This window comes from Aotus nancymaae, unplaced genomic scaffold, assembly GCF_030222135.1.
Source record: "Aotus nancymaae isolate 86718 unplaced genomic scaffold, 86718_ANA_hifiasm-v0.15.2.pri h1tg000059l, whole genome shotgun sequence".
NCBI lineage: Eukaryota > Metazoa > Chordata > Mammalia > Primates > Aotidae > Aotus > Aotus nancymaae.
This window is the reverse complement of record NW_026988473.1, coordinates 12,784,201-12,806,390: the sequence shown is the minus strand read 5'-3', so window position 1 is coordinate 12,806,390 and position 22,190 is coordinate 12,784,201. Positions and strand designations below refer to the sequence as shown.

Here is a 22,190-nt window from a genome sequence, read left to right as displayed (position 1 = left end):
TCATGGAACATAAAAAAGGTCTCTCCTGTGATAATGGTCCCTAACAAGCCCTGAGTCAATCACCTGGTACCTGGAGCCCCAAATACATTCCAACCCAGGTTAAGTAGACTTTATGTGGCCACTACAAAGATATATCCCATCGAGTGAGCAAACTTGTCATATGCGCATGTCTTTTTTGTTTCCATTCTTATTCCTGTCTTCAATGCCCCCATTCTTCACTCCCCACCCACCCCACACATCCTCCACTAAGTCCCTTTCTCCTTTCACTGCAAGCCCTCTTGGTTTTTCCTTCTGGGTCTGATGTCCTTAAGCCGTCCCTCCTCTGTCTCCAATTCCAGGTCCACGCCTTGCCCCTACTACAACCTCTCCCACTGGGCCTTTTAATCCTCTCTCCCTGCCTGCTCCTCTTTCTCTGCTCCTGTCCAGTTGCCCACCCTTATCTCCTCTTTTTCCCCTCGCCCTATCCTCAGGATCCCGTGGGAGGCTGTGAATTCTGCCGGGTGCTTCCTTCTCTCCCCTCTCTTCGTGGTGGGGTCCACAGCCAGTTCTCCTGTTGCTCAGAGATGTGGAGGCAGTTGCTAAGAGACAGTGAAACGTCAGTACCTGGCCCTCGAGGAAAAAAGGGGAGTGAAAAAGGGAGAGAAGAGGGGGAAGGAGGGAGGGAGAGGGAGAGGGCAGGAAGGGGGGAGGGAGGGGAAAGACCTGGCCCTGGCGGAAGCCTTATACCCCAGCAGCCTGGGCACTAGCTGAGTTTCAGAAAGGAGCATTCGGATTCTGTGAACTTTCTTCCAAACATCCTTTCTCTGCGATTTTCCTTTGGGGTGAAAGAAGGGGCAGGGGGACCACAGGACGGGAAATCACAGAAGATGCTGGCCAGGGATCCGGGAGAGGAGGAGGAGGAGAGGCCGGGGGAGGGGAAGAGCCGGGGAGGCAATCTGTTCTGAAGCAAGCAGGGAGCGAGCGGGGATTCCAGGAGGAGGGAGGGAGACCCGCGTCTGCCTGCCGCAGATTGGTGGCTGTGTCCTTGGAACCGAGTGAGTAGGCTCAAGGGGCCTGTGGGAGTGCAGGGGGAGACCTGGGGCTCCGGAAAATGAGTCTGCATGAAGGGGAGCTGGGGTGATTTCCCGGTGGGCGGGATTGAGGCTCCAAGCGGTAGGAAAATAGCGCCAGACCGAGGGTGAGGGGAGGACCGAGCACAGCAGGTGGGCAGGGGAGGCGCGAGAGGGCGAGGGGCACGGGCGCGAGGGCTGAGGCTCTGGGCGTGGCATCACTCTCGGTCGCTCTGCTGGGGGCAGCGAGCAGGAGAGTGCAGTGTGTGGAAAGGGGTGCTGCGATGAGGGGTGTGCGCTGGGGGGGGCGGGGGAGAGATGCTGGGGGTCGACTGGGGAGGGGTCTGCAGGATCGCCTGTGCAGAAGGAAGCTGGAGTGAAAACCGCCGGGCGTGAGCGCGGGGCAGGACAAAATGTGGGGGGAGTCACAGAAGAATGATGTGCGTGTGTGCGTGCGTGTGTGCGTGTGTGTGTGTGTGTGTGAAGAGGAAACAGGAGCGCTTAGAGTGTTTGGAAGGGGTGTGCAAACCCCCAGAGTGTGGATGCATGTTTTCCTTAGGGAGTTGTTCCAGGGTGGCGTGTTTGATGCTGATGGGGTTGGGGTTATGAGAAGAAAATCCATTTAACCCAAGAGAGAAACCCAGAGGAGAAGGGCTGCAGGTTGGGTCAGGGAGGGCTCGTGGGTGACAGCAATGTGAGTGTGGGGTATCAACTTGCCATGGCCCACACCTGAGAGACAGTCAGCAGAGAACTTTGTGGTTGGGGGACCAAAGAAGGGAGGAAAGAAAGAGACAGAGATAAGACAAGGGTCCTAGGTGAAGGGACAAGGGGGCGTGCAGGGCACAGGATTTCTCTGCCTGAGTGCTTTCCTTGTTGACAGAGGGAATTCGGCCTCCACCTGCTGAATACAGAGCTGCGCTGAGGAAGGCGCTGACTTGGACAAGTTGCCAAACCAGCCTGCACCTTCAGGACTCATGGCTTCTTCTGGACCCGGAGGCCCAGACAGTGGGCATCACCTGGGGTCCTCCTCTCTTTGGGGAACAAAGAGGCTCCCTGGGGATTCCAGCAGCCACTGAGGCTGAGAAGGCTCATGGAGACTCACTTCCTCCCGGGCTCTCTTCCCAAAACACTCACCCTGGGACCCCCTTGGATTCAAGCCCACTGGGCCACCAGGACAAATGGCCTCTGAGACCTTCAACACTGGAGACCCAGGTGCAGCCCTGGCTTCCTAATCAGTCCCAGACGTGGGACAGGACTTAAGTTTTCTTAGAAGAAGTGCCAAGGATCTTTAAAGGGCACCTTTCATCTCCTTCAGCCCCTCCCTCCCAGACGCAGCACCAAGAGGGAATGTCCAGCAGGCATGGGTGAGAGAGACACAGAGCATCTGCGGGAACTCTTCCAGGACCTGCTGGCAGCTGACCCAGCCCCATCCTGTCCCCTCCCTCTCTCAGGTTTTGATCATCATTCCAGACCCTGGAGGACCTCGACGGGGTTTCTTGCCCCCTAGGCTCCAGAAGGGGACCGCCCGTGGATCTCAGGAAGCCCTCTGGTGCTAAGAGGCTCCTGGGAAAGTCTCTAGCCATGATACCACATGCTCAGAAGCCCCACCTTCGCAGACGCTGGCCCCTGATGTAGCTGCCTTCCTGTGTCACAGACTCTCGATTCCATGAACACGGTCCTCATGGGCTCCCTCCAGCACTGCTGTTGCCAGATGCCTAAGACGGGTGACACTTGGGCCCAGCTTCCCTGGCCCGGGCCACCCCACCCAGCGATGCTGCTGATCTCTCTCCTCCTGGCAGCCGGGTTGATGCACTCGGATGCTGGCACCAGCTGCCCAGTCCTTTGCACATGCCGTAACCAGGTGGTGGATTGCAGCAGCCAGCGGCTATTCTCCGTGCCGCCAGACCTGCCAATGGACACCCGCAACCTCAGCCTGGCCCACAACCGCATCGCAGCGGTGCCGCCTGGCTACCTCACATGCTACATGGAGCTCCGGGTGCTGGATTTGCGCAACAACTCCTTGATGGAGCTGCCCCGGGGCCTCTTCCTCCATGCCAAACGCTTGGCACACCTGGATCTGAGCTACAACAACTTCAGCCACGTGCCAGCTGACATGTTCCAGGAGGCCCATGGGCTGGTCCACATCGACCTGAGCCACAACCCCTGGCTGCGGAGGGTGCACCCCCACGCCTTCCAAGGCCTCGTGCAGCTCCGAGACCTGGACCTCAGCTATGGGGGCCTGGCCTTCCTCAGCCTCGAGGCTCTTGAGGATCTACCGGGGCTGGTGACCCTGCAGATCGGCGGCAATCCCTGGGTGTGCGGCTGCACCATGGAGCCTCTGCTGAAGTGGCTGCGAAACCGGATCCAGCGCTGTACAGCAGGTAATGGGGGGGTGCAGGAGGGGGCAGTCAACAGGGAGGGCTTGCCTCAATGGAAGCATAGGCTCCAAAGAAAGGGGAGGGACTTAGAGCCGGAAAGCACCTACTGTGTTTTATAATGTGGGCCTGCCTCTTCGTACACCAGCTCGGTCAACAGGTTGTTCGTTGAATCCTTGCAATGCATGGTGAGGCACTAAGGGCCCATTCATTCATGAAATAGATGTCCCTCACTGCTGTGGTGCTCACGACCTGATGAGGCAGACAGATAGTAAACAAGTGGGAACAGCTCATCCGGGCTGGTTCTGATTGAGCTTTCACCATGACCCAAGATCTTAGCACGCATGATCTTATGGGACCCCCATTTTTATTATACTCATTTCCAGGTGAAGAAAGTGAGATTTAGAACAATAAAAAGGCTTGACTAGAATCACGCACTTAGAAAGTAGCAGGGCCATGAAAGAAACAATACAAATATAAAAATCAAAAAGTGTCAGGACCATGAATAAAACCTAGATTTATTTGACGTCTAAGCCCTGTTCTATTCTACTAGACTGCTTTTTTAGCATTCCATGTGTTGGAAAACTCTCGTATAAATAGTAATGGCTAACTCAATCTCAACAGAGCTACAACTTCAGTCCCATGCCAACCAACACGTTCCAGGAGGAACTTGAGACCTTAGTACTATTTACCAGGCCTTCTCTTAAGCACCTTTACCTATCTCTCCCTATCTCCAGAAGAACACTAATGAGGTCCCCACTCTACAGAGGAGGAAACAGGCACAGAGAGGTTCAGTAGCTCGTTTGAAGGTACACAGCTGCTAAGTGTTGAAGCCAGGATTTGAGTCCTGGCAGTCTCCCTGACTATATCCCGAAGAGTCAGGTTCTGGCCTATCAGAAGAGTCAGAGCCTGAGTCCTGGATTGGCCAAAGGGCTGCAGTAGAGTTCTAGGACCTCATGCAGCTTCAAGACCTGGACCTCAGCTATGAGAACCCGGCCTTCCTCAAATTCAAGGCTCTGAGCAGTGTAAACTCTGGACATAGGGTAGGGAGCTGAAAGAAAGACTGCAATGTAGCAACTCTGCCAGCCAGTCCCAACCAGAGGGTGGACTGGGGCCTGAAGGAGCCCAAATCACACAGGTTTTGATGGCTGTCCCAACCAGAGGGTGGACTGGGGCCTGAAGGAGCCCAAATCACACAGGTTTTGATGGCTGTCCCAACCCAGTGGCATCTGAGCCTGACCCAGAGGCAGGCAATGTTCTGCAGCCCTAGCCACCAGCTCTCCTGTGTGACAGCACCAAGGCTTGGCACAAGCACCAGAAGTAGTAGCTGAAGGCCCTACCCCAGGGCTTTCCCAGAACCTGAGCTCAGCACGTGCTGAGAAGAAGCAATGCCGAATGCGGTAACAGGGGGAGGAGGACTGAGTGGGGAGCCCAAGACCAAAATAGTTTGGGAAGGGCTGTGGGTCACGATTCCAGTGTTTCCACGGAGCTGTAGGAGGAAATTCTCTGGCACCAAAATAGCTGGGGACTGGGTTGGGGCAATGGTGGAGGGCAGGACGGGGAGGCTGCCTGGAGCAGTCTCCCCACTTGCTCAACCTCGGCAGGCCATGCCTTCCCTCTCTCTCCTGTGCACTAATAACAGAAAGGGCACCAAAGCACTCAGCTTCCACCACACCCAGGGACTCCTTTTCTGTGATCTCTGAGGTCTCTGCTGCCCTGCAGAAGCTCAGACTCACAGCAAGCAGGAGAGGCGTCCAAGATTTCATCAATATAGCCTCACACATCAGTACAGGTGAGGAACCTGAGCTCCAGAGGGGGACAGTTGCTGTCCACAGGCTCATGATGACAAAGCAAACAGGCCCAGCTGGAAACTCAGGTTCCCTGCTCCTCCACAGAACACACTTTACACCAGGCCATACTCACCAAGGTGCTTCTTCTTAGGGACAAAAACTTGCCAGTGTAGGCAGAACCAGGTGATGCTCCTCCCTTTAGTTCCTTTCAGCTGCTTCCTCCATTTTCCTTCGTGGAACTCCACTATTATCCATGGTTTTTGGAAAAGTTGAACAAACAGGTCCATAAGCAAGCCTCTGGGATACAGCATGGCTTTAAGACTGGTGCCTTGACTTACCAGCGGGTTTTGTCAGCCTCCACGTTCCCATCTTGTGTCCTGTGTGGTCCCACCGATGACTGCCAGGGGCTCCTCTGGCTGGTCCATATGAGTTTCGCCACATTCCCCATCTCACTGTCTCTGCACTACCAGCTTCACATACATAATAGACTTTAGAGTTCAGCCTCTTCAGATTTCCAGAGAAGTCATGCAAGTCAACCCCAGACAGGATCCAGGCCTGAGTAGGGCACAGGTCCTGGGGTCACAGCCTCCAGGGACCACTCAGCCTGGGATTTGGGGAAGATTGTGTTCTTCTTCCAAAACTGACTCCCCATTTCCAAGGATATTGATGCTGATTCAGTTCTCAAAAGGGTCAATCCAAATCCATCATTTGATTCCTTGCCCTCAAAAACTGCAGAATAAATACATAGCACTTATACAATGCATAACTTAGAAAATGTCTTCTTATTGACCCTTAGAAAATTTAGATTGGATTATCCCCTTCTTATAGAGGCCCCTTCTTATAGAGGCAGAGCATGAGAGCCAGAAATACCAAAAGAAAAAAGACTTACCCAAGATAAGAGCTTAATTAATACTTATTCCACTGAACAAAGGAATGACTGGCTGCAGGAAAGCCAGTGCCTAGCGCTGCATGGCAAGAGTGCCGCCTGCACACTACCCTTACTTCCCAGGCAGAGTGAGATAAGACCATTAACAGCCATCGTGCATTCATAAAAGCAACCCCAGAAGGATGAGGTGAGATCATCAAGGCTGGAGATAACAGTAACCCCACCAGGAAAAAGCAGCCCCCTGCCTCGGAAGCCTGAGTGCAGACTATGACCCCCAATGACCTGTCTGGGGAAACTAACCAATATAATAATTTATATAATTGAAAAATATGTTATATATTACATGTATTACACTAATGTATAACATATAACTCATCTATGTCAACTCACTGAATCCTCACTACAACCCTAAGAAGTAGATACTGTTATTATCCTCATTTGACAAATGAAGAAGTCAAGACACAGAGAGGTTAAATAACTTACCCGTAACCATGCAACTAGCAAGGGGTGAAGAGGAGATTTGAAACTAGACCAATAGCTCCAGAATCCATACTTTTAACCCTATACTCTGTGTATCCAGAAAAGCCACATAAGTAGTAGAAAGACCCAATGCTTTGGAGTTGGGCAGAGTCTTGTATTCATGTTGTAAAGATTCATCAAGCACTTACTATAGAAACGACACTGTTCTCATGCTAAAGATTCCATGGGAGGAGCTTATATGAAAAGGGGAGAAGACAGGAAAGAAACCAATAAACTTTCAGGCACTGATCAACACTACATAGAAAAATAGAGCAGAGCAGGTAAGATTGGGAGCCCAGGGGGAGGTGAAGTGGGGGTGCTATTTAGAGTCATAAAGAGGGAAGGCCTCACTAATAATGTGGCATTAAGCCAAGTCCCAAAGAAACTGGGGGGCTGAGCTGTGCAGAGATCAAGGGGAGAAACTCCCTCCCAAAGGGACAAATGCAAAAGCATCCCTTCCCCACCTCTTGAGGGGACACTCTGGGGATGTGGAAGAATAACTAGGAGGTATATGTGGTTGGAGCAGAGTAAACAAGGAACAGAGTGGGAGAGCTGGGCAAGAGTCCCTGGAGCCCACGGGGAGCACCTTGGCTTTTGCTTCATTCAAAGACAGGAAGCCAGGGAAGGATTTCAAGTAGAGAAGACATGCCAGGACTTCAGGCTTGAAAGAATCACTCAGCCGACTGTATTGAAATGGTTTGTCACCTGCTGGCGAGGTTCCAGGCTGCAGGCTGAGGGCAGACACCTTCAGAAGCCCAGAAACCAGTCAGGAGGTTATGGTAAGAGACGATGGTGTCCCCAGACCTACCACGGGTCAAAGCCATATGACTTTCAGCAAATTGCTGAACTCTTCAAACGGTGCTTTCCACATCTGTAGAAATAGACATAAAAATCCTTGCCTTGAGAGTTGTTGAGGGAACTAAATAAGATTATAGGATTCTTGGCACACGGAAGACCCGCAGTGAATGTCTTCCTTCCTTTTTCCAGGGAGCAGTTGGGGTTAAGGGGTTCTCCAATCCCCTCTCCCTCTCTGGGTACCTCACCCTCCCTGGCTTCTGTGTTACAGATTCTCAGCTGGCTGAGTGCCGGGGCCCCCCTGAAGTCGAGGGCGCCCCACTCTTCTCACTCACCGAGGAGAGCTTCAAGGCCTGCCACCTGACCCTGACCCTGGATGATTACCTGTTCATTGCTTTCGTGGGCTTCGTGGTGTCCATTGCCTCTGTGGCCACCAACTTCCTCCTGGGCATCACTGCCAACTGCTGCCACCGCTGGAGCAAGGCCAGTGAAGAGGAAGAGATCTGACATGGCTGCCTCTCATCCCTCCATGCTGCTGACCGCCACAGCCGCTGACCACCAGATGCCCTCCCTGACTGCCCACTCTGGCTCCACAGTGACCTGGCTGCCTCAGTCATGGCTCGAGCAAGGTGGGGACACTCACTTTGTATGCGCATCTGCTTTGGGCCAGGCAGTGCGCTAGGAACTGGGAACGTCAGATGAATTGACTCGGTCCCCACCCTCAAGGCAATTACCCCTGGTCAAGGAGAGAGATCCAAAAACTATTCCCTTTCAGACTATATGTCAGGACTCTGAGCACATCATTATGGAGGCCCAGGAGGAACCATCATCTGTTTCTAGCAGTGTCCATGAGAATTATAAGAGTGGAGTGATTTGTGAACTGGGTCGTCAAGAAATATCTACTTTGTCAGGCAGGCAACGAAGGGTGTCTGCAAATGGCAGAGGCCAGAGTATGCATAGTACATGATGTTGAGAAGATGAACAGTTCCTGGTCACAAACTTGTATAGAGGGGGTGTGGCACAGAACTCAAACCTACTCCCCACCCTCTGACACCAAAACGGTCAGCTCTCAGCAATCAGCCACTGCCTCCAGGGAGTACGAACACCTCCATGCCAGCCCCTGGCCTCCTTCCACCAGCAGCTACCAGGTGAGACCACCTCCCAGTGACTGTCCCCATATGACCAATTGTCACCGGCTGGTGAGGTCCCAGGCAGCAGGCTGAGGATGCACACTTTCAGTGCTCTTTCTCCTGCCTCTTACTCATGATTGGCTTCAGAAGAGAGAGGCAGGAGGCCCAGCAACTGGAGCAGCAAGAGTCCTGGCATCCTGGGACCCTCATCATGTGACCGTTCTTGCCACAGTGCTCATGCCACAGGGTCTCACCAGGAAAGTGCACTGTGGGCCGCTGACCCATGGCCTGGCAGTACCCAGAGCTTAAAGAGGACAAAAGCAGCACAGTTATGACCATATGAGGCTTTGCATTTTCTTCTAAGCAACTCACCCACATAAGCATAAGGACGAGAGAGCTGTTAAATACTGAGCCCTCGCCAGTGTCAGGCACTGTGAAAAGCTCTCTCCACAAACCATTCCCTTTAACACACACACAGATTGAGCTGAACGCTGTTGTTCCCATTTTACAGATGAGGCAATTAAGGCTCAGCAAGGTTAAAGTCACATGCCACTATGAGCAAGATAAAGTCTGTGCTCCTCGTACTGCCCCATCCAAGTTGGGGAACATCACCATTCCTGCCTGAGTTGTATAAATTCAAATTCAACTAGAGATGACAAAGTTTCTAATAAGGTCCAGGCACTCCTCTGGGCACTTTGATATCTATCGAATTGCTTCTTTCAATTCTCCCAGCAACACTGCCTGGTGGTTTTTATTATCCCCATTTGACAGATGAATTAATCATAGAGAGTTGAGTGACTTATCCAAAATTGTCTGGATGAGCCCTAGAAGGAAGGTGGTAGGCAGCTCCATTCAGGGAAACTGCATCTAATCAGTCAGTCAAAAATCAAGTAACTTTACGAGCAAAGCACAATTATCATCATCGTTGTCTTTTTCGTCAGTTTCGTGGGCATCATCATTATCCTCCCTCTATTTGTTCAGCACCGCAGAGTTCGTGGGTGTTTTCACGTCGTTCTCCGTGACTTTTCACAACCCTGTGCAGGAGGTAAATCAAACATCAGTAATCTTGTTTTACAGATGGGAAAACCAGTCTCAAGGTTGGATATGACTTGTCTATGTGGCAAGGTTGGGACTCAACCCTACACAGTTCTCTTTCCAGTGCTTTCCCAAGTGCTTGGGGAAGAGAATGCCTCAGATGGCTGGGTAATGGGGCCCTGGAATTCAGCAGCCGTGAATGTGCTAGTAGGTCAGCTAAATAGAAGGCAGTTAACCCATCTGCTGTACACATTGAGCTATGCTCCCGGTAGGGCAAATTGCAGGCTCTGAAACAGAGATTACACAAGTAACATCTGAATAGGAGACTCCTGCTTTACAACGGGTAGATAAAACATCAGCACTGGTGGCCATGGAGGCAGTCATGTGAAAAATTAGATCTTTGGGAATCAAGAGAGGAAGCTATTAACCCTTCCTACTCAAGCCCTGCTGTGTGTGTTGCAAGAGATACTAAAAAAGCAAGAAAGCTACAGGCGAGAACCTCTGCAGTTTAGGAGAAGAGCATTAAGGCACAGTCAAACATGCTGATAAGCTGGCCAGGAGGAGAATTAAAAGAGGGGCTTTCCACCTACCTTGCCCCAAGCTCCGGACTATTCCATCCTCCCATCCTCCTGGAAAGCCTGAAAGGAATGAAGGAGGATAACATGTCATCTTCCAGGAAGGCATCCCTCACTTGTGCTTCCCTGAGCTAGTCAACCAAAAGAGTCTTCAGAAACTCTGCTAGACCTGAGGTACTTGAACGTGTGTCCGCTGAATCTTGCTTACAACGTCTGATATCCGAAGCAGAACTGTGCCCTGCTCTCTTCTGTGATGACCAAGGATGGCTAACTCAAACTGTTCTCTAACAAGCCAGGCTGACAGCCTAAATACCTGGAGAGGAACTTTTAGAAACTATAATCCTGACAAAATAGAAAAGCTTCCCATAGAGGGATACCATATACTGTAATAATCTCCTAGGAACTATTGTTTGCCAAAATATAGTTGATATATTTTAAGATAGATACTTTTTTTTGCATAGGACTAGAAACAGAAAAGACACCAAATGCCCCCTTGACATCAACTGTCCTTTCTAGTGGGACAATCTGGTCTCCATTAATGCAAACCTTTCTGAGCAGGATACATGGCTTTTAAAGGACAGATGTTTCTCCTGCTGCTAAAAGTGCCCCAGTTTACTAGAGCATAATGAGAAAAGTATTCAACCCACCTACTGCTAAGGAATTCCCTGCTTCTCCCCCACTGCCGTCAGCTTGTCCAAGCTATGAGAAGCAAGCTTCTAAAGATAATCTAGCAATCCTCATTGCAATTGCTCCCACATCCCTGGTAACCACAAGGCTTCATTCAAATTGTCCAAACTGGTTAATATGTATGCGATGGAGTATCTCTGCATCTGTATGTCTGTCTGTGAGGTTCCTTGTGTGTTGGCGATCTGCTGATATAGGACAGATCTCTCTGGAATTTGGGTTCAGTTCTCTGACATCATCCACTGAGCCACCTGCTTATTTAGGTTGGTGCAAAAGTAATTGTGGTTTTTACCATTAAAAGTGATAGCAAAACCCACAATTACTTTTGCACTAACCTAATATTACATTGTTTGACAGATTAAGATGGAACCCCACCAGGTTTAGAGTAGGACTGGATGCTCAGAAAATACAGAAGGAGAAAAATCTGTGGCAGGGTCATCCAAATGAGAAGCTGACTTCTGGCTGCTTCCCTCTGTTCTCTCCTGCCCCTCAGAGAAGTCCTCATTGCAGAAGCTTCCTCCCTGCTCGACCAGAGGATATCAAAGTTTAGCTTGGTCAAGGTTTGGGCCAAGAAAATTCCTTTCTAGAAGAGCCCTCATATCTGAATCACACCACTTTGGACCAGTTATCTCTGGTCCCCCTTTAGACAAACCCTCATCTCTCTTTCCCCATTCCTAGAGGAATTCCCAGGGAACTTTGTAGAAATAGGAACCCAGAGTTGCTATAGAGGTTCATGGCTCCTTTCAAGGAGGTACATGTATGAAATTTGAACAGATCAAGACAGGTGTTTGTCTTCAACCATAAGGGAAGACCTCCCAGCTTCCCCCTATAGGTGTCTTTGCTGACATCCTTTCCAGCAGTAGAGGAGTAAAAAGATACATCTTAATCCATTCCTCAAAAGGACATCTTCCTAAAGCCAGAGAAAATTGTCTGCTCTTCCCCGCCCCAGGAAGATGCAAAAGGGAAATGAGGGAGTCACACGGTCCTTTGTAAATCACTATTGTGTTTGTCACAGCACTGGGTGGAGAGCTGGATCCACAGAGCTCTCAGTTTTTCTAAGCACTGTCCTGTAATATGCTAATGTCTGGGGATGGGAGGGCTCGGGGTGGGGCGGGGTTAGAGGGAAGATGCCAACCTTTGTATGGAGATGATTTTATAACCATGCACTTTTGTAACTGTGAAGAATTTTTCATTAATAATAAAGAGTGTATAGTTTAACAAATTTTCCTAAAAGCTGTGAAGAGGAGGGAGAGGGAGGGACGTAGAGAAAGAAAGAGAGAAAGGAACTAGGTGGAACCAAGAAAATGTGTGCCAAAATATACACACAAAAGGTCTATGGGAGGGAGTAGATGGAAATAATTAGGAGATGTGCCAGCCATGGAGGGGCATGTGTGGGAGTTGAAGGAACATCACAGAAGTATATTTCTACCAGGCAAAAAAAGAATACGCATGTGTCTGTATGCACATACCCCTCTGTGTAGGCATATTTTGGTGCCTGAAATTACACAAAGAAGAGAGCATATGCCTTATACATGTTGATGTTTGCAGCTTGGGTCGTCCATAAAACATGCCAAGGCAAGTGGGCGTGCCTGCCTAGTTAGCGTCACTGAAGGGTGTGTGATAGGGAGATGACACACACCAGCAGCGTGAGCAAAAGGACATTAACTCAGGCATCCAGGTAAATCAGGCATGTCAATGCATGGAGTCAGGGCTGGACGAGGCCATCGCTGGTTTAAGTTCAGCCTCTGTTCTCATAGGTTAACAAAGAAGGGAAAGGATTCTAAACCTGCTGGGTCTTGCAAGTGTTGCCTGTACACCATCAGAAGTGAGATGGCTAGGCAGTGTACCTTGAGAACAGGGACAGAAAAAGAAGGAAAGTATTCTTCTGTAGGTACAGTGGCAGCTGTTTTTATCTTAGCATTCTAAGTAGGAAGTGGCTGTAAGGAAGTCAATCCAAGCAGGAAGTGGCTCTGATCAGAAAGTAGTTCCTCCCACCAACAAGGATGCTAACCTTCCTCTATTCCTCCCACTCCAATTGCCACAGGGTACAGACAAATACTGCACTCACAGCCTCTAAACAGAACGTGAATACTGACTCAGAGCACTCAGCTAGACAGAGAACATCTTCAACTGTAATCAGTGTTTCCTGGAGTTGATTAGAAGGAGGCAAAACCCTTCTCTTCAAATTAAGTATTTGATAGAGACTATGCTGAACAAGTGCAAGATCAAAAATAAGCCTCCTGAAATAAGCAGACATCTCACAGAAGACCAAATCTTGTATATCTCATTCAGTGCTGTTTGTAGTGCCAAGCACATACCTAGCAACTGACCACGATGATGATAATGACAATGATGTTATAACATTTGTTGAGCACTTACTATGTGCCAGCTGCTCTGATAAGCACTATGTATTGATTAATTTACTTAATTTTCACCAAAACCCAAGATAAGTACTATTATTATATCCATTTTATGGAAACTGAGGCACAAACAAGCTAACGTGCTTAAGGTCACACAGCTAGTAAGTAGTTGATCTGAGTTTAGACACTCAGTAATACTTGGTGACTAACTTCAGAAAAAAAGAACAATGTGGGCCATAAGAGAAAATTCAGTCTCAATCAAAAGTAGGGGTTTAGCCACAAAGGTCTTTATACTAGTTCATTTTTACACTACTGATAAAGACATACCTGAGACTGGGAAGAAAAGGAGGTTTAAATGGACTTACAGTTCCACATGGCTGGTGAGGTCTCATAATCATGGTGGAGGGCGAAAGGCACTTCTTACATGGCAGCAGCAAAAGAGAATGAGAAAGAAGCAAAAGCAGAAACCTCTGATAAACCCATCAGATCTTGTTGCTAAATATCACCAGAACAGCATGGGAAAGACCAGCCCCCATGATTCAATTACCTCCCCCTGGGTCCCTCTCACAACATGTGGGAATTCTGGGAGATACAACTGAAGTTAAGGTTTAAATGAGGACACAGCCAAACCATATCAGTCTTCTACAATTATTTGGTGAAAAAAAATTGGAGGGTAATAGGTAAAACCAACACATACCCTAGATGTTTCAATGCAAGTAGCTTTAATGGCTGCATTGAACAAGGTAGACTAATTGTGATAGTAGGTGATTCCAAAATCTCAATAAAGTAAAGATTTGTTTGCTAGATTATTTGACACAATTAATTCTTATTTCCTGCTCATGTCATATTCCAAAGCATGTCAGAGCCTCTGCCTCACAAGATTACTGAGGGACCCAGGATTCTTCCATCTAGTGTCTCTGTCATCCCTGAGGCCAGAGAGCCCTCCAGCGAATTTTCTACAGCATGGAGGATCTCAAGGACATTTGCAGGAGTCAAAAATAGAAGTATTGTACTTCAATTCCCACATATTCCATTGGCCAGAACTGAGTCCTATGACTCCATTTAACATCAAGGATGTAGGCTAGCTCTGCACGTAGAAGGCAAAGGAAACAGACTTTGATCAACTCCACCAGTCTCTAACATGGTCTGCTCTTCTTGTTACTAAATACCTGTTTCACTCTTCCTCCATGCTTCTCTTACCCTGTTACCACATCCAGGTCAAAGCTCAATGTTCCAGTACTCTCCATCATGTCTCTTGGTGGTCCAGTGACCTATGAACTAAAAAGAAAAATCCTCTGCCTCCAGACCCAGCCCCTACTCTACACACACCCAATATATGATGGTGGCGGAGGGACAGAGTATCAGCAAATTAAGACCCTTGTTTGAAAAGGAGGAAAACACATGGCCATTATGGTTCATAGCAATTCTGAAATCCTGCTTGGAGAGCGTTACGAAGGCCTCAAACTCAGTTCTTATATTCAACTCTGATTCTGTTTTCTGAGAAGAACTCCTTTGTCACTGTCCTCTGTGATCTCTGACTCTTCCCTTTTCCATTATCCACCATAGCCATATCTACAGTGGATATTGAGGAGAATGCCACCTTTGGGGGTTACCCAGCTTCAATAGCCAGACTTCTGGTGCAAGTATGGTGGCCTGAAACTGGTTTTATGACTGAGTAGTCAAAAACTCTTTGGCTCCAGGTTCATGGTTTCACAGCAATTTACCTCATTTAAAAACTTAGTAGGTTTCTGTTCTATTTGCTTCCACTAAGTTCCACATTTCAGTACATATACTACGTTATTTCCCAAAAACTACCTTCAAACCTGTCTTGATGCTTTGCTTTCTCTTTCTCCATGCCTCTTTCTCTTCCCTTAATGCGACCTTGCAATTATCTGAAACCACAGAAGAGAAGGACACATTCTTATTCTTGTTCATTTCCACTTGGCTAAGTCACATGAACTGGATGTTTTTAGGGGACCTATTGCTTAAAGCCTTTTCCAATTTTATCTTTTATCATGTAGGTCTAGAAGCAGTCAGTTTTTTCCATTTTTTAGTGCCCCTCATTTTTCACTTTTTTTTCTCTTTCTTTCCATTTCTAATTTCAAACTCCTTTAGAACTAAGTAAGGGCATTTAGAAACCTGGTTTGGATCAATCTGGACTGAGACCAAAAATGCTGGAAACGTATCAACAGTTAGGCAACCTGGACTTCACAAAGGGACTGAAGCTGCTCGTGGGAAATGGTCATTGGGATGAGAAGAAAGGAAACTGAGAAGAAAAAAAATGCTACCAAGCTGGAGAGTTCACCGATACCATTCAGATTTCAGAAAGTGCCAGAAATCACCACAGCAGGGATAGGTCTGCTGGGTTGATGGGGAAAAGCTACTGCTCATGGATGGTGGTAAAGAGGCTATCTAAAGAGAAAATGTTGTCTATGTTGCATTGCTGGTGATTATTCCCAACCCCCTTGACATGGAAGGCAGAGGTCACAAGGAAATACAAATGCCACTGTAACACAGTTACAAGGAAAAGAGTAATGTTATGTGCCCCCCTTCTCCACCCAGCTTTACACCTATCTCATGGAATCATTCAGGAGTATACTGCATGACATTCTTGAAAATACAAAATAATGAGGCTGATTTTTACAAAGCTAAGGATTCTATTTCTGTAGCTGAGCCAGTATTCAAAAGAAATCCCTGGATCTGCAAATTAAAAGCCAAAGCTGGGCTGGGTGCAGTGACTCACACCCATAATCCCAGCACCTTGGGAGGCAGAGGCAGGTGATCACCTGAGTCAGGAGTTTGAGACCAGCCCGGCCAAAATGGTGAAACCCCATCTCTACTAAAAATACAAAAAAATTAGCCAAGCGTAGTGGTGCACACCTGTAGTCCCAGCTACTCGGGAGGCTGAGGCAGGAGAATCACTTGAACCCAAGAGGCAGAGGTTGCTGCGAGCTGAGATCATGCCATTGTACTCCAGCCTGGGTGACAAGAGCAAAACTCCATCTCAAATAAATAAATAAGCCAAAGCTATGAAAATGGTTGATACAAGAAGACTACCAGCCAAGAGGTAGGTTCCCATATAAAGAAGCAGTTTATGCCTCCATTCGTTCAAAACTATGAATCCCACACCCCTGCATGCTAGGCACATATTTCAAGTGCTGGGTGTATGGTGCTGAACAAACTCACATTCCTGCCCCTACCCCTTGGTGTCTTTCTATGCAGGGGTTGAGGTGAGAGGGTTGGGATTGGTGGTAGGTCAGACAGTAAACAAGAAAAATAAAAAGTTCCAGTAGTGATAAGTGCTGCAAAGAAAATACAGCAGGAAGAGGGTGGTGGGGTGAGATTACAGAGGTAGGCCTAGGTCTTACCCAACAAGTAGGTCCTTGTGAGCTCTGGTCAGACTTCAAATTTTATGTAAATGCAATGGAAGAACCGCTGGAGGGGTTTCAGCAGGGGAATGACATGATCTGACACTATTTTCCAAGACCATTCTAGATGCTGTATGGAAAATGTTCAAAAGGTGGGAAAGAATGTGTAAGCTGTGACATCAAGGAGGGGCCTTGTCCATGAGTGCACGGGAAAGGTGTTCTACGGGGACACCAGGGCTGCTGGTGGATAAGGGAGCAATCTGAGGATAACTTGGGAAGGCAGAGCCAATGGGACTTGCTGATGTGTTGGATGTGGGGAGAGAGGACAAAAGAAAAATCAAAAATAACTCCTAATCTTTTTTTTTTTTCACATCAGCTGCAGCAATGCTCAGCCAGGCCTAAGTAGCGGAAAGACTGTCTTAATTCTATTAAAAAACATACACACGCAACAGACAGTCGACAATCAGTAAGTCAGAAAACCCTGATGAGTAAGTTGGAAGGGAGAGGGAGGAAGCAGATAGAAAAACAGACTCATGTCAGGAAACAGCCCCGGCCTGAGGGCCTGGAGATGGGGGGAGAAAAATATGAACATCCAGAGTTGGTTTCAGTAGTCCTCAATATCATTCGGAGTGTCCCAGTGGATCTAGGGAGTTCAAGTCTAATAATCAGCGGCATTTTCAGTAGAGATAGATTTGTAGCCACAGTGATGTGCTAGAGGCAGAGCATCAATCCACAGCTGTTTCCTAAAAGGCAAGTCTTAGACTCCCTTGGCTGTATGCCAGGAAGTAAACCCAAGAAACAAATTATATTTGAGATGGACCCAAATATGAAATGGGAATATTGCAAAGAATCACATAAAGAAAAACGGGAATGAACAGCTTGTACTCACTCATCTTAACCAAGAAATGAAAGGCAATTGTGACAAACTAGGCATCTCAGGATGATGCTAATACTGAGAACACCCAAAACCATTATGATTATTATGCATTTACAATGTATTAAACACTGCACCAATTTACTTGCAATATCCCACTGATGTCTCATGATTTTCGTGGAAGCTAACACAGAGCTTGATTAAAAACACGACTAGGAAACCACAATGCCTGGTTTCAAATCCCAGTGCTGCCACCTTGGGCAGGTGACATCACCTCTTTGAATCTCAGTTTCTCTGCCTGTAAATTTCAGAGGATAATGGTAGCTACTTCACAGGACCTCTGAGAAGATTAAATAAGTTCATGTAAGTGAAGTGCTTAGAACGGTGCCTGGGACAGGGTGATACTCAATTAGTGATAGCGACTATTACTATCATCCCTTTTTTACAGGGAAAGAATTAGAACCTGAGAGATGCTTCAATAATCTGTCTAACGTCACAGGGCTGAAATGTGACAAAGCCAGGATTTTAACTGCCTCTGTCCTCAGACCCCGTATACCATCAGATCCCAGATAGGTCATACTGGCAAGCTGTGAAGGCGAGTCTCCAAACTTGGGAACCTGGGACCAGGTGAACCATGCCCTCAATATTCGTGTCCTTGAGTAATCCACTCCCGCACTGAATCTGCACTGGCCCTGTGACTTGATTTAACCGACAAAAGGTGGCAGAAGTGATGCTGTGCCTGGCAGCTTCTGCTTTTGTGCTCTTGGAAGCCCTGAGCTACCATGGATTAAGTCTGATCCATGGAGAGTGATGGAGAGTTCATATGGAGAGACCACGTGGAGAGAAAAGAGGCTCAGCCTTTCCAGCATGCCAGCTGAGCCCATCTTTCTAGCCATTCCCCCAAGGTACCAGATATATTAGTGGATACATATTGAACATTTCAGCCCCAACTACCCTCTGACTGCATCCCCATGGGAAACCCAAGCAAGACCAGCAAAACAACTCCCCAGCTAAGCTACACTGGTGACAATTTATTGTTTTAAGCCTCTATGTTTGGGACTATTTGTTATGCAACAATATAAAACTGAAACACTAATCTATAAGAAAAAGATTTACTGGGGACAAAAATGTGTCAGCAGCATAAGGCTGAAAACCAGAGTGACTGTTCCATCCCAGAAGCAAGCTGTACAGAAAGTAATCACCCATGCTGTGGAGTCCTACTAATGAACATATAATAGTGTCAGCCACACAGTAAGAAATCAACAAAAAATTAGCCGCTTTTTTTAATTACTAAGAATACACTTATTCTAGATGCAATTTAACTGCAATGCAAGGAATAGATAAAAATCCTTAGTTCTTGCTTCTAACTTCTCCAGGAATAATGCTGCAGGAAATTTGTATCACTTTCCTTTGCTTTAGGAAATTTCAGTATTGTAAAGACGTGAGTATTAAAAGGTTTGACAAGGACAATAAAAGTTAATAAACAGAAGATGATCACAACTGGTCTCATACTGCTCATTAAGAGTAGTGACTTCCCGGCCGGGCACAGTGGCTCGTGCCTGTAATCCCAGCACTTTGGGAGGCCGAGGTGGGTGGATCACCTGAGGTCAGGAGTTCAAGACCAGCCCGGCCAACATAGTGAAACCCCGTCTCTACTAAAAATACCATAATTAGCTGGGCGTGGTGGCAGCCACCTATAATCCCAGCTACTCGGGAGACTGAGGCAGGAGAATCACTTGAACCTGGAAGGTGGAGGTTGCAGAGAGCCAGGACCAGGCCATTGCATTCCAGCCTGGACAGCAAAATCGAAACTCTGTCTCAAAAAAAAAAAAAAAATGTAGTGACTTCCCGAGTTACTACTGCAAAATAACATTGTTACAGAGCAATGTATTATGATAGACACTTTTCCCGCAAAAGGAAAAGTCATTTCCAATAGACTCAAAGTAGTATGAGACTTGGCTATGCAAAGAAGTGTAAAATCCTGTCTCACTCCACAATGGTGGAAGAATACTGAATTCCCAGAAATAAAGCAGCAGTCAAGAGCAGCGCAGACACAGACTCTGAGCCCATGAGTGCAGCTGTACTGCATTCATCATTCTGATGAATAAATAGATAAGGGAAAAGCAAGGCCTTCCTTTGAAATAAAGGTTATCTCTGTAGATTACTTTAAACATATAATAAAGTCCTTCCAGGAAAAAGATAGACATTCCAGCAGAGCTCTCAGGGGTCAGGAGCAACGTGGAATATCCAGAAGACAGTCTAGATTGAATAGAATAGAATCATCAGCCACAGAAATGAGAACAATCACCTGACCCTTGGTGGAGGTGGAGCTGAGCACTGATCTTTGGACTTGTTACACATCCTGTATTGCTTCATCAAAGCAATGGTATAGTCCAGAGGTTCTTGACCCCCAGGCCACGGATGGATACTGGTCTGTGGCCTGTTAGGAACCAGGCCACACAGCAGGCGGTGAGCAGCAGGTGAGCGAGTGAGCGAAGATGCCTCTGTATTTAAAGCTTCCCCCCATCATTCACATTGCTGCCTGAGCTCTGCCTCCTGTCAGATCAGCGGGGGCATTAGATTCTCATGGCAGCGCCAACCCTACTGTGAACTGTGCATGCGAGGGATCTAGGTTGCATGCTCCTTAGGAGAATCTAATGCATGATGATCTGACACTGTCTCCCATCAGCCCCAGATGGAACCATCTAGTTTCAGGAAAACAAGCTCAGGGCTCCCACTGATTCTACATGATGGTGAGTTGTGTAATTATTTCATTATTTTTTACAATGTAATAATGATGAAGTGCACAATAAATGTAATGCACCTGAATCATCCCAAACCATTCCCCACCCCAGGTCTGTGGAAACATTGTCTTCCATGAAACCAGTCCCCAGTGACAAAAAGGTTGGGGACCGCTGGTTTAGTCCATTGGAAATCATTCCCTGTTTCGGTAAAGACCCTCCTCTTCTACCATTTGTGATATACGGATTTCTGGACTGCCTGAGCCCTATCTCATTATTAGAGTCTTGGGATTTGTCAAGAGTTGGCAAAAACAACCATGCAGCCTACTCTCTGATTTCCTCCTTAAAGAACTTATTTATTTCTGTCTGAAAGTGCTACCATGTACTCCAGGAGGCTGGTAATTATAGAAGGCAGCTGTAGTAATGCAGAAGAGGCCCTAGGCTTTAATTCAAGAGACGTATTCCCTCAACAAACACTTGCCAAGGCCCCGGCGTGAGGCAAGGCAATGTTTAGGTACATGAAGAATGACTAGAAACCAAAGAGACCAGAAACTATTGATTCATATTCTATCCACCGTGCCAGCACAGGGCTGGATGTGTAGCAGGTTTTCAATAAATGTTTGTTAAACCAAATTAATCTTGACACTAGCTAGCAAATCAATTTCCCTCTCTGCGGTTGGTATTTCAACCTCCTATTTTAAAATTTAAAAAATGTAAGTGGGTTACAGCCACACCTCTTAAAATTGTATGGGCATAACAATTTCTTAGGGGTCCTGTTAAGGTGCAGATTCCAGATCAGTAGGCTGGGAAGGAAGGCCTGGAAGTTGCACTTCTAATAAACCTCCACATTGCTGGTTCATGGACCACACTTTGAGTAATAACAAGGCAAATGATCTCTCAGGGAGAAATTCTGGATACAACGAGGGGTCCTCCAACTCTATGTTGTTTAAGTGTGGAAAAACAGTAGATACTCTAACTGTGGAAAGAAGAAGAGGAGAAGGGCCTGGGCACAGTGCCTGGGACGAATCCAGGAGGTTGGTAGAGGTTTCTCCTGGGGGGCCAGCAGGAAAGGCCCACTCTTCTTCACAATGCACAAACAAGTTCTTTTTGGTGCCTGCAAAAAGAATCAGCAACAATTTCGCTGGCTTGGAAGGCTCTGCCTCTTAATGATTCTTCCTGTTTTTCTCAGCCTGATCCAAGAGAATGAGAAAACAGCCTTAGTGAAGGTCAGCGGAGGTCAGAACGTCCCTGGAGAGGGTTGCTTTCAGGGAAGTGGAGCAGATAGAGGCCCACCTCTTCTGCCCACCCCCGTCTCTGCCTACCTCTAGCATTGCTCCTTGACCAATCTAGCCCAATACCAGTGTATCAGTACTCAGCCCCAAGTCAATTCCATTCAATTAGACATTCATTACTACTGGTGTATGTGCCAATGTGCTAGATGCCCCAGATGCGGCCAGAATGTGACAGGGCCAGGGCCCTCCAGTTGCCCATGGTCTAAAGGGGAGGAGTCGCACAGTCACAAGAAGAGGTGTTACAGTGCAGAATGCAATCAAGGGCATGAGAAAGAGATCTGCAAGAACAATATGAATTTAGAGACGTGAGAGGTCGAAATTTACAGAGAAGGGGACAACCGAATTTAAAGATGGATACAGGCCCCTCAATAAAGATGGAAATGAGCCATTCCAGGTGGAGGGAAAGCAGGAGAGACAGCACAGAGGGGAAGGAAGAGTGGATGCTCACGACAGAATCCAGGGTGACTGGAACAGAGGGTATTTTGAAAGAAGAACCTGTGATGGAGGGGCTAGGAGGTCCAGGGGGGATTTTCATCTTCAGGGTCTTAGTCCTCCCTTTCCCATCTTTAGAGTCTGACAGTTGACCCTCCCTCCAACATGCATACACTTCCCTGACCCATCTTTAGAATCGTATCTGCAAAAACTATTCAAGATTATCCGCGGCAACTCATTTATTCCACAGTCTTTTACCGAACCCCTAAGACACGTGAGGCACTG

At 47.5% G+C, this 22,190-nt stretch overlaps 1 protein-coding gene across 1 annotated transcript; it reads left to right on the top strand.

Moving 5' to 3' along the window:
* The first annotated feature begins 738 nt into the window (after window positions 1-738).
* On the top strand, window positions 739-11,983 carry LRRC55 (leucine rich repeat containing 55). Its single transcript, XM_012476507.2, has 3 exons — window positions 739-1,034; window positions 1,930-3,430; window positions 7,686-11,983. Exons 2-3 carry the CDS (start codon window positions 2,716-2,718, stop codon window positions 7,919-7,921), a joined length of 951 nt encoding a protein of 316 aa, XP_012331930.1. The 5' UTR covers window positions 739-1,034; window positions 1,930-2,715; the 3' UTR covers window positions 7,922-11,983.
* The last annotated feature ends 10,207 nt before the right edge of the window (window positions 11,984-22,190 follow it).

Coding starts and splice junctions, on each gene's coding strand:
- LRRC55 (XM_012476507.2), top strand. CDS start 2,716: ATGAACACGGTCCTCATGGGCTCCCTCCAGCACTGCTGTTGCCAGATG. Junction 3,431..7,685: donor GATCCAGCGCTGTACAGCAG/GTAATGGGGGGG, acceptor TCTGTGTTACAG/ATTCTCAGCTGGCTGAGTGC.